Source organism: Rutilus rutilus (assembly GCF_951802725.1).
Source record: "Rutilus rutilus genome assembly, chromosome: 11".
Taxonomy (NCBI): domain Eukaryota; kingdom Metazoa; phylum Chordata; class Actinopteri; order Cypriniformes; family Leuciscidae; genus Rutilus; species Rutilus rutilus.
The window spans coordinates 7,965,876-7,977,980 of NC_140216.1; the positions used below are offsets into that span (position 1 = coordinate 7,965,876).

The following is a 12,105-nucleotide window of genomic DNA, read 5'->3' on the forward strand; positions in this document are numbered from 1 at the left end:
TTCAGCAAGTCTCAAAATGTAAAGTAGCATTCAACATGATAATGTTTTGTTTTATTATGAATTTATTTAGACAAAGTAATATGGAAATTTAATACTGACCCTTTATCGGTTATCAGCCACAACATGACAATAATAATTAGTTTATCAGTAACGTTCAGAATTGTATCGGTGCATCCCTAATGGAAGTTTGCTTTTTGCCACTGGTTTAGCTTTTATGAGCCTCCTGAATCAGAGCAGTGAACTCCATTATGTTTGCATATTGCATAAGGTTAGCTGTTTGGCAGAGACACATTTATATGGTTAAATGTAAAAGGAATGTGCTAGTCAAATTGCAATCCGATCGATCAAGCGCTTTAAATGACTAAGCATAAATAGGCCCTTAAGAGCTTTTAAATGTAGACTAACTGTAAATGCTATAAATGTAAAATGATACCCTCTTATTCAGAGCTAGATGAGAAAAATATTGTATTAATATACAAATCTGTAAACTGTTCCACTGTCAATGAAGCAAATTACATGAGACATAATCTAATCAGAATCTAAATCTAAACTAAGAACATATCTTCTTGCACGGGCATTTAATTAATCTAAACTATGTTTTATCTGGTATCTTCATATTTATAGTTTATCTTTTGCTCTTTCTCATCTATCTTAGACTTTTACTCTGTAAAGCACAGTGGTCAACTCTTGAGTTTATTTGTGCTATATAAATAAGAAAGAAAGAAAGAAAGAAAGAAAGAAAGAAAGAAAGAAAGAAAGAAAGAGAAAATCCATAATAATGGTGAGCCTAAAAATACTGTGCTTTTAAAAATCATTTTTGTGATAATTAATAAGAATTACATAACAGCTATTTTAAAAGCAAAAAAGAGATTTTTTTAATTGAACTAGAATATGTTTCAGTGATGAGCTCTTGCTTTATATAATTATGTGTAATGTGAGGCACAGTAGTGTGTGTTTAGGGACACATGGAGCCAACAGCAATATCTGCTGTCAGGCAATCAGTTGTTAAGGGTCATGTGTGCCTTCCAGGTCTCACACGCAACTTTGTTTGTGTGCAAGTGTGTGTGTATCTTTGCTGTATTATTAGTAGAGGATTGTGGAGAACTATTGCTCTGTAGAAATGGATGTTTCAACACACTCTTTAAAAGCATTTGGAACTAAACTTTCAGGTCGCCCAAGGGAGGCTTGGCTGGAAGGAAACTTCACAAACTTACATGGATCTACATCTTTTCTCAGTATATGGGATCCCAACACATGCAAAGGAAATAGGTCAGATGATGTTTACAACAGCAGCTTGAGAATGAGATAAAAGCATGCTATCAAATTGACTTTCTTTCTATGATGAGCTAATTGACTGAGGGGATTAATAATAATTTGACGCCTAAGCAATTTGATTTATTCAGGGACAAGACTATGTTTAAAGCAAATATAAAGTAAATATTCATGATTTATTCATTGTTCAACACATCAAGTGGGGTTACTGTAAAAAAGATAACTTGATAATGATAAAACTGGCAATGCATTCAGAATTTCCTCTGTTTCAGTTTATTGAAGTGGCCAGTTCTTGGATCAACAGTTCTTGGCCTGGGTTTGAGTCTTGTGGTTAAGGTTTGGTCTAAGGGGTCTTTGTCTTGATGTGGGTCTTGGAAAGTCTTGAAATGACTCTTTGTAGCAGTTAGGTGGCAGTGCACTTGATGATCGTGTGGGACAAAAGCCTATCCACTGATACTTGAGTACTGGGACAAAAGCAAGCTACAAAAAAATGTCTATATATGAAAGGAAGTATTTTGGATATTTTGTTCAGGGGTATTGACCTATTTCTGGATTTATAGACCATTTTCTCACATAATGTGATTTTCTTTGCCCAGCACTCAATATACAGTAGTTATGTACATTTAATATGTAAAAGCACTATCAGATGCACAAATAATGTGCCAAAACATATTATAAACATTGACAAATGTAGCATTCCCTTGAATTGAGACCACAGATTTTCGGCTTCATCTATTGAATCATCACAGAAAAGTCTTATGGTATTGACAAAATAACCATATTTTGCATATCACACATATTAAATTCAGTAGACAATTTATTTTCTGGTTTTTGCTCAATACTAATATGATCTGCTTAAGCTTGTGTCGCAAGGCTGCCTTTGATTTTGCCTGATTTTATAAATGGTTTCATAAGTATCTGACTGTGTTTATAAAATGTAGAGACACCGCATTGACAATTTATAAAAGGTGCATCTTTAAAACTGTTGTAAGGACATAGTTATTTCTTTAGTAGTTCTGCAATAGTAGTTTATTTTTTCCCCTGAAGCAGGGGTAGTGAGTAATGCACCTCTCGGCTTTAACCGGTCGGGGGCGACAAAACCCAAGAATGAGACCCAATAACATCAGCCATTGTCACCATGAATTTCCTGCGCTGGATGTGCCTGGCGTGGCTGTGGAAGGAAGGGAGGGATGGAGGAGGAAAGCGCAGGCACTGCGGGAAGAATAGAGAAACCTGAACCCCATTCGCACTGGGGAAAATAGAGGGAGGAGTGAGACACACGCCGTGTGATTATTATAGAAGCGGCCATTAAATTGAGCTGCACGGATGGAAATAAACACATTATAAAGCGGGAACCGGCGAGTAAAGAGCGCATCGGCAAAGGAATATAAGAAGCACCGTCCGGATACCGTTTCATTGAGGCCTCATATCTGCTTTCGGAAGGAGCCGAACGGACCGCCCACCGCACATAGACACACACATACTTGAGAAGCGCACACATATAAACCCAATCACCGGCCCGCACGCGCTACAATGGACTTTAAATACGATAACCGTTGGGATTCTGATCTAAACCAATGAAATATGGGTTTATTTATTAGTACATCTAGATTTAAACCTTTTCAGGCGTTTAACCTTAATATATGAGAAGGGATATTTACTCTAAAGATAGATATTTACGCATTTATAATTATCTAATCTTGTTTTGACCGCACATTTAGGAACCGCCGGTCCAGAGTAGCTTTGTTTCACTAGATTTATTGAATTCGCCGTGTTTACGAAGACCAAATATAATATAATACGCGTTAGAAACATACTGAAACGTGAATAAGTCGGTATCCACTGTGGATATTTACCGCAAAACGGACTTGACAGCTGTTGTCGGACGACCGGGTTCCACCGTCCTGGATTACTCCATCAGCGGGCCGCTGTGAGTCGGCCAGCGGGAGTGAGAGACGCTATGGCCGGCTTCATCCCGGGCTTACTCCCGGTGAATCACTCCCAGGAGAAGGAGTTCGCACAGGCGTATGAGGATGTGCTGGAGAGATATAAAGGTAACGTAAATGACTTGCTAAAGCTCCGGTTTGTTGTGTTGTTTACTTTGGGAAAAGTATGTATGCGACTGTTGTAGCTGTTATGTTGAGCTTTATATTTGCTATTTGTTGTCAGTTGTCCAAGGACACTGGACGTGGATGGTGGGTCTCTTTTCCCGTGGGTTTGTGAAAGGGGGGAGAGGACATCTAGTGCTTCTGTGTAGTGTTATATTCAGTGTTGTGAATTAGCAATTTTTAATTCTAAAATAATTTAAAGTTATAAATTAAGAATTAAAATGAGTTTTTTTCTTCTTCTAGGGGCCACACTAAATGGTAATTTAATTAACCCCCTTTTCTGTCCAGTTGTCCAAGGCTATCCATTTTTTCACACTGCTGTCAGAGCTTGTTTAATAGTGTCCCAGCTTGTCTTCTATTCTAGTCCACTGCTGTCTGAGCTTGTCCTTTAGTATGACTAGTAGTTGTGATGCCTTGACTTTGTCCAGTATTCATCTACTGCAGGGGTTCCCAAACTTTTTTTGTCAACTGAAACCCTTATACGTAAACATTTACTTGAAGTATCTGAGATTAAGTTGATATTTCAGTGATTTAACAACTCATTCCAACGTTCATGATTGTCTGATGTCAGTTGATCACACTGGGGTTTTAGGGATCCATTCAAAATGAATTATCATAATAAGAAGAGTAAGAATAATGATCTATATTATTATTATTATTATTATTAGTTAAAAAAAACTCACATGAAAAAAATGTAGGCTAATTGCTTGTACTGCAAAATAAAATAAAAAATTATGAAAATGAAACCACAAATTACAATACTAAAATAAATTATTATTTTAAATAACATCTGGCATTCATTATGTTCTCAAAGGCACATTAATCTAAGGCACATTCACAGCATGTCGCTGCATTTACTGTGAACTGAGCAGCTCTGAGATGCTGAAAACACTGGACCATGCGTGTAAATGATCACAGTGTTGTGCTTCACTCTGAAACAACACACCAGACTATATACTTATCTAATTAAATCACAGTCTCTGATTTGATAATCACACAGTTTATTTTGATTAAATGATTAATTGTGCAGCCCCATTGACTTATTTCCTCATGAAACCCCTGTTTGATTGAGATACCCTGTCTAGTGAGCATGTCCAGTTGTCCAGAATCAGTGAAGGATGGTGCTCAGATGGACAGCAGTGAACCCCTGAGGGCCTCAGAGGGGCTGCTGCTGTGTACATCTGATGACAGTGTTTCTGTCAAATATGAATACCAAATATTAAATTGACCGTGATGGGAATATAAGGGAGTGATGTCAGTTGACTCGGAGAGCATCTGTGATGCAGCCTTGATGAAAGGGCCCTTTTAATTATTGATTATTGTAATGAAATGCGATTCTGTTGGGGCCTTTGGGACAGGGGCCTAAGATAGCACCACGAGTTCTAGTTTATAGACTGTGATCTTAATGGATCCTTTGTAACTGATCATCTTAAAAAAAGAAGAAAAAAAATAGTGCTTATCTTTGTGAAAAGTCTTTGATATGAAAGCAAGTAAAGTTTTTTTTTTTTTTTTTTTTAGAAACATAACCATTGTCCATTAGAGACACTACAAAATCACCTCTAATAATGCCTTATAAAAATGGAAGTTCAGTTGATGTACTAATGCATCCAGCCTCTCCCCTCTCACTGTATATCTATTCAAATTAATGTTTGTTCAAATAAATTAATTTCCTTTGACTGACGTTTCGAGAGGCTAAAGAACAAGGCTAACATGAGCATAAGTGCTGGCCTCCACAGAGTGTGTGGTAAATCAAGCTTAATTAATTGTATGCATTACACCCACATTACCCAACAGAAAATTTCAAAGTGGTTGCCAAGGGAGTTGTTTTATTTTGATGAATGATGAATGAAAGACTTTGATAAAGGGCAGCAAGATCTAAACTTATGCAACCCTCAACTTCCTTCTCTTATTCTATTTATGCCTATCGTTTATTCTTATTCTTTATGTATTGACACAGGCAGCCTTCCTCTTTTCTTCCCAGGCCTAGCTTTGCCAAAGGTCAATAGATTTAGCTTTATATGCCCACTGGCATTCAATTGGATGTTTATGTCACCGTATCTATTGTGACGTTTACTTTTCTTATACTGAGCAATGTTTAAACGGACAGTTAGGCCTAGCCTATTCTTTTTTTATTTATTAAATACTTTATGTACACTTCCAGTCAAACAATTAGACATACTTGACTTATACATGATAATACAAACTTTTGTTTGAAATGAAAAATAGTTTTGTGGACAAATATAAATGGGTCTATGACTAACTTTTTCATTAATAATTAAAAGGGTATTTAATTTTTGTGTGTGTGTGTGTGAATGGATAAACTGGAAGGAAGCAGCAAACAAGTGTCCACGTCCAGCATACACTGGAAAAAGCGTCCCAGGATACTCCACTTTTTTTGGAAATAGGCTCATTTTACAACTCCCCCAGAGTTAAACAGTTGAGTTTTACCGTTTTCGAATCCATTCAGCCGATCTCCGGGTCTGGCGGTACCACTTTTAGCATAGCTTAGCATAGATCATTGAATCGGACAAGACCATTAGCAGCTCTCTCAAAAAAATGACCAAAGAGTTTCGATATTTTTCCTATTTAAAACTTGAATCTTCTGTAGTTACATCGTGTACTAAGACCGACGGAAAATGTAAAGTTGCGATTTTCTAGGCTGATATGGCTAGGAACTATACTCTCATTCCTGCGTAATAATCAAGAAACTTTGCTGCCATACCATGAGTCCAGCTGGCGTAATGATATGACGCAGCGCCTGAAAATAGGTCTAATAGGTTAGACAAACTTAGTCCCGGTCACGTTGGAAGTTACAGAGCTGGGGACTATTTTCAGGCGAATGGTCTTGTCCGATTCAATGATCTATGCTAAGCTATGCTAAAAGTGGTACCGCCAGACCCCGGAGTTCGGCTGAATGGATTCGAAAACGGTAAAACTCAACTGTTTAACTCTGGGGGAGTTGTAAAATGAGCCTATTTCCAAAAAAAAGTGGAGTATCCCTTTAAGTGTTAAGATTATTTATTTTATTATTTTAAAATGTGGAAAATATTAATAATAATGAGTAGGTGTGTCCAGACCCTTGACTGGTTGTGTACATTTCTTCAAGTATCACATGATGTTTTCAGACCTTGGGGCTTTCTTCAGTGTCAGTAACATTTCAGTATCATCAAACTTCCCCCATGTTTGCTGTGAAACAGGAGCGGTTACACTTCAAATGTGTGTATGTTACTGGATGTTTGTATAAAGCTTTCAGCTGCGTCACTTGTGGCAGTTTCATGAAGAATAGGAGGGGAATTTGGTGGCTTGTTGAAGGTGTCACTTGAAGCTGAAATCTGAGTCGTATGCATGATACAGGGATTGAATAATTCAGGGGCCTCTGTATGCGAGTGCACGTTTGTTTATAAGAGGGCGGTGGTTATTTGGACCATATTTATAGTTGTTTTTCCGTATGTCTTGTTAACTGAAAACAATAGCAGGATATGGAAGACCGACTGGTTTCCAGAATGAGACCGAAGCATGAGTCGGAAGAAAACGGACTCGTTCAGGAAGCACAGTGATATACAAACCACAGCGGTTGCAAATGACTGAAATGGACACAGCCCTGGTGCCAAACCATGGTCAGATGTCACTCCGTGTCTAAACCGGACTTGACCGCTGTCGCGTCACACCAGCTAGAAGCTGTCCGCGCTGACTGGACGCGACAAAACGACCGGTGCAAATCCATTTGTACTTTGAATAAGAAGTAGCACGAGCGCTTGGAGTACTTCAGAAATACAATGAAGCACTAGTTTACTGTCTGGAGTTAAACGTGTCGCATCGCGCCATATCCAGTGTGGACGGCATCACTGATTGATTATAATAGGCTTTATTTGCTTTTGTCGCGTTGTCACGCTGCTCACATCTGAGACACGGTGAGAGACAGTTGACATCCTGGAGACGTGCAAGGAGAAATATTAAATAGTCAGTTCACGCCAGACCAGAACTGATTTGCAAGATTATACACAAGTAAAATCCTTCATGAGATGCATAGGAAACAGGCTCTTTTATGTCCAATGTAGATGCTTGTCACTGAAGATTTTATGCCATATCCGGCTTCGACTCATGTCCCCCACTCAGTTTTATTGGCCTTTGGCCTGTTCACCCTGTGCTGCCTGATCCCAGTGACCCTCAAACATACACAAACACTGGCTTCACAAAGTGTGTTTGTGTGTGTCCGTTTCCTCTACTGAGCCAGAGGAAGTGTCCGTTTGGAAGGAAGCCTCTTTTAGCTGTCTCGTCAGTTTCTTTGTTTGTGCTGTAAACGCCATAAAGAGGTTCCAGCAGTTTTTTTGTTAGAATACTTTTCATGTTACTTTGATTTTTTTATTTTATTATTATTATTTTGAAAGCTAGTTAGTCATGCCTGCAAACCTCTAATTTCGAGAGTCGAGACAGATTTTTTTTCATCTATAATGTGACATGCATCCTAATGAAACAGATTATCGAATAAAAAGAAAAGTGCCAAGTCTGTTGTTTCACCGGAAGACTGAGTTATGACATTTTGATGAATAATTACGAGGTCAAAAAAAGAAACGCATGCATGGATGAATTGATCCCGCTAAGGTCAATAACATGCATTTAGAAAACAGATAGTGTGAAATTTATTTCATGCCGACTTGATAAGGTTGTAACGATCATCCTCGATCATCATGCATTAGTCTACTTCTGCTACAGATGTTGTGCTACAATTTTTTCTAAGGTTCTCACCAAATGAATGGATGCATGGATGAATTGATCCTGCTAAGGTCAATAACATGCCTTTAGAAAACAGATAGTGTGAAATTTATTTCATGCCGACTTGATACGTAGCCTAAGGTTATAACCATCATCTTTGATCATCATGCATTAGTGCATTCTGCTACAGATGTCGTGCTACAATTTTTCTAAGGTATTTTCACCCAAAACTAAATAATTAATTGATTAGAAATGATGCGATATGATTTGATTCTTTCTGACAGAAAGTCCCAAAAACAAGTGTGTGTCTATTGAACCTTCAACCATTTGCTGGTTTGGAGGGTAAATGTGAGCTTGAGGCGGTGCACGGAGGCAGACAAATAATCGAGGATAGGATCGTTACAACTGTATTTTTCCACGTGGCCTAGTTTCCCCTCAATCCTTGTCATTCTCCCTCTCACGGTAGACTGCGGTGACCATGAGAACATGCAGCCTCGGCCTTGACTTCTGTCTTTCCCCTCCCTCTCTCCCTCATTCTTTCTCTCCTATTTCCTCTCCTACCATCCGCAACACTGCAGAATTTCCTTCCTAGCACTTCCTGTTTGGGCACATTCTGCACGGCACCTGACTGTGTCAGTGGGGGGAAAAGCCTTCAGAGGCCGATCCTCTTTGGTTCAGGATGTTTCGGTGACATGGCGGAGGCGTTCCTCTGTGAATGCTCGCTTGACATCCTTCCTATGTAGCAGATCTTTGTCCAGAGTACAAATGACATATTAGTGTCTAACATTTTTGTAAGGAATAATGTTCTGAAAACGTTAACTCATTCAAAAGGTATTCTGGCTATGTTTGGAATGGAAAACTATGCCGTTTGGTTGAGTGCAGCAGTATGTGTAACACAACTAAAGGATAATAAATATTTCAAACAACATTTGGCAACATTGTTGCCTGATCTTAGAAATACATTTTAACACTGAGAGATAGAATGGCTGGCTGAGGCTCTACTTACTGTGAAATTTCTTACATTTTGGCAGAACTGATAAAATAATGAAAGAAAAAGTTACATTTAAAAAAATTGCCATGCACTATTTTTAATCCATAAGTAAAACATTGTAACGCAAGGTGTTTTTAATGGTACTTTGAAACACGGTTTTATGAACTATCTGGGCTACAGTTGTTTCTCTCTGTAAAGCTGGCATGCAATTCATGAAAATTCACGTAATCTATTTTGTAAATGCATGTTATAGATCTTACTTCATCCATGTATGTTACTCTCACTTTTTGTTTTAAATAATTTTGACCTTGTAATCTTGTATAGATAAGAAATCCTGTATAGAATCAAGATGCGTCGGTTATCATCACAGCCCTCTGAATCGTAATCGAATCGTGAGGTGCCTAGAGATTTCCATAGGAAAAACTAATTATTCAGTAAATTATTGAAAATGTTTGGTTAATGCAGCCTCTGAGTGGGTCGTCCATGTATTTTCTGCATACAGAAAACACAAAATAGCACAAAACACAAGTAGTATAGTCCTGGGCTATCTCTTCCCGGTGTTTTCTTATTTTGTATCTTTCTCCTTGCTATAGTCTGGTGATCTATTTAAGCTCTTTGTCCTGTTAGTGCATTAGCAAGTGGACTGCTCCATTCTGCAGGCCTGCGAAGGGCTGTTGTGTAATCCTCAGCTGACTTTAAAGAATACCTTTAACTCCTGCGGTGACTTACTTTTGCACTGTATTCACACAAACTTTTTGCAGAACTGTGTTTGACATGATTCCTCTTTACATAATGTCTCTAGCCCTTTTTTACCCTGACCTCCTGCTGGGGTCGAGTTGGCTGTGAAGAGCAGTGCTGGTGGGCTCTGGGTTCTGAGCTTTCAAGACAGTCACTGATGATTCTCTGTGGCAGGGAGTTCAGATATGAGGCTGTAGCCGCTGTTCTCTTGTTCTGGACTCCACCAGACACAAACACACACACACACACACACACACACACACATTGCTGTGTTTTACCTCAGGGGTTGCTGCCAAAAAGAAAAACTGGGAGAATGAGTAGGAGCTGAAGAGCTGTTTTTGAACAAGGGTGCAGTAGAAGATGAATGAATGTATGAATGAATGAATGAGGCATTATTGCCAAATAGAAAGACTGAGATCATGAATTAATCGTGAAGGTTGTGTTAAAAGCATGAGACAACACTGGCTTGGCGAGACATGGATTTATTATAGATTGACAGAAGGCCTGCTCTTTTTTTCCTTCAGCACACAAAGCAGATGACATGCATGCTTTGTGAAAGTACACACACAGTGTGAAATCATCCTACCCGGAATATTTCCTGCTGTGCTGTTTTTGTCCAAATGCAGGATTTTTTTTTCTTTTTTTTGTGTGAAGATTTATGTCTCTAATAGACTAGTCCCATGCTCCATTTGAAGAGTTTTCTGTGTTCCTTTTTTCTTGTATTGTCTGGACAAAATCAGACAATACAGTAAATTCTGATTACACTATCCGCTTGTTAAGTCGTGATGTAGGGAATACTGTTTTTGGGTCCAAGCATTCATTTGTTTCAATTGAGAATACCATCTCAACAGCCATGGGCACTATTTATTCATATCACACTTTTAAGCTAAGCTTTAAAAACATTACAGTGTACACAGTCTCCGAGCTCGTGGCGTCCTGGACACCTATATTATTTTGCTTTTGGTATCTAATAGAGTGCTTGAACCCTGAAACGGTGACACGTGACGTCAGACTTAACAAACGGATAGCATGCAATATTATCTCGGACCTATCAATTAATATGGTAAATTGGAAGTGAATCTGTTTTTAATGAGTAATTAATGACAAATTTAAAACATTAAAATAAATATCTTCTCATGTGTCATCATGCGACACAAAACTTGCAGCTCCTTTATTCAAGTTCATATAATTTTGTCCTCTATTGGTGAAATGTCTTTTCACTATTTAAATTTTTATTATTTTTAACTTTTTGTGCTCATGATGAGAGTTGATTATTAGATTATGTACGTTATTTGTTTTTAGTAGTTTATTACTTTGAGCAAAATATAAAAATGGTCCATACTTTTCATAAGTATGTTTTCTCAGTCCCAAGGCCTTCTTTGTGCCGTACATGTAGGTGTCTAAATGTAAGTACATGTTGGTACACGACGGAAATGTACTGTTCAAAAAAAAAAGTATTGTCCGGACCTCACTGGGAAGGAAATAAAGAGACTGGATCTCTTGGAAGTTTAATTGAATACCCCTGGCCTAGAGTGACTGTTCATTGACTGTAAAGCAGACATAAGCTGTTAAAATGAGATTACGTGACCTTTCCTTATCCTCTTCGTCAGGTGCTGCTGGGAAGCACCTGTTTATGTGTGTGTATTCACATCACTCATATTCCCCTGCTCTTGAAAAGAGTGTGTGCATGTGTGTGTTTTTGAAGGACAGTCCATACAGAATCTTTCCAGTTCTGCCGTCCTAACATCCCCGCCATCTCTTCAGTATGCGAGTGCCGATTACTCTTAGAAATGAAGTTTATCTGAGCTTCAGAGTAGCTGATTTGATTCATGCTCATTAATAAAGTTCAGTTTTGAGTTTAAAAGGCTTGACGTGTGGTCTCAATGATTTTCAATACTTTTATTCAGCTGGTAGGATATTTGTTAGATTTATCAAAACTGGCAATAAAGTTAAATAAAAACTTTATATTATCAAAAAAACCTGAAAAAGCATTAAGGTTTCTACAAAAATATTAAGAAGCACAATGGTTACAACATTGATAATAATAATAAGAAATGTTTCTTGATCAGCAAATAAGCATTAGAATGATTTCTGACAGATCACGTAACGCTGCTGAAAATTCAGCTTTGCCATCACAGGAATAAATTACATTGTTATTTTAATTCTAATAATATTTCACAATATTACAGTTTTACTGTATTTTTGGTCAAATAAATGCAGCCTTGCAGAGAATAAAAGACTTGCAACATAAAAAAATCTTTCCGACCCCAAGCTTTTGAACAG

The 12,105-nt window shown here is 38.0% G+C and overlaps 1 protein-coding gene across 4 annotated transcripts in view; it reads left to right on the forward strand.

Moving 5' to 3' along the window:
* The window catches only part of macf1a (microtubule actin crosslinking factor 1a), a 170,397-nt gene that overhangs the window by 8,859 nt on the left and 149,433 nt on the right, over nucleotides 1-12,105 (forward strand). Inside the window, exon 1 of one of the 4 annotated variants that reach the window (XM_084424344.1) lies at nucleotides 2,440-3,326. The exons of 2 other annotated variants lie outside the window; for them this stretch is intronic. In XM_084424344.1, the coding sequence (XP_084280470.1) occupies nucleotides 3,233-3,326 (94 nt within the window). In that variant the 5' untranslated portion in view covers nucleotides 2,440-3,232. Of the gene's footprint in view, nucleotides 1-2,439; nucleotides 3,327-12,105 lie in introns of those variants that run through there. One more of the 4 variants, XM_084424340.1, reaches the window with a different exon arrangement.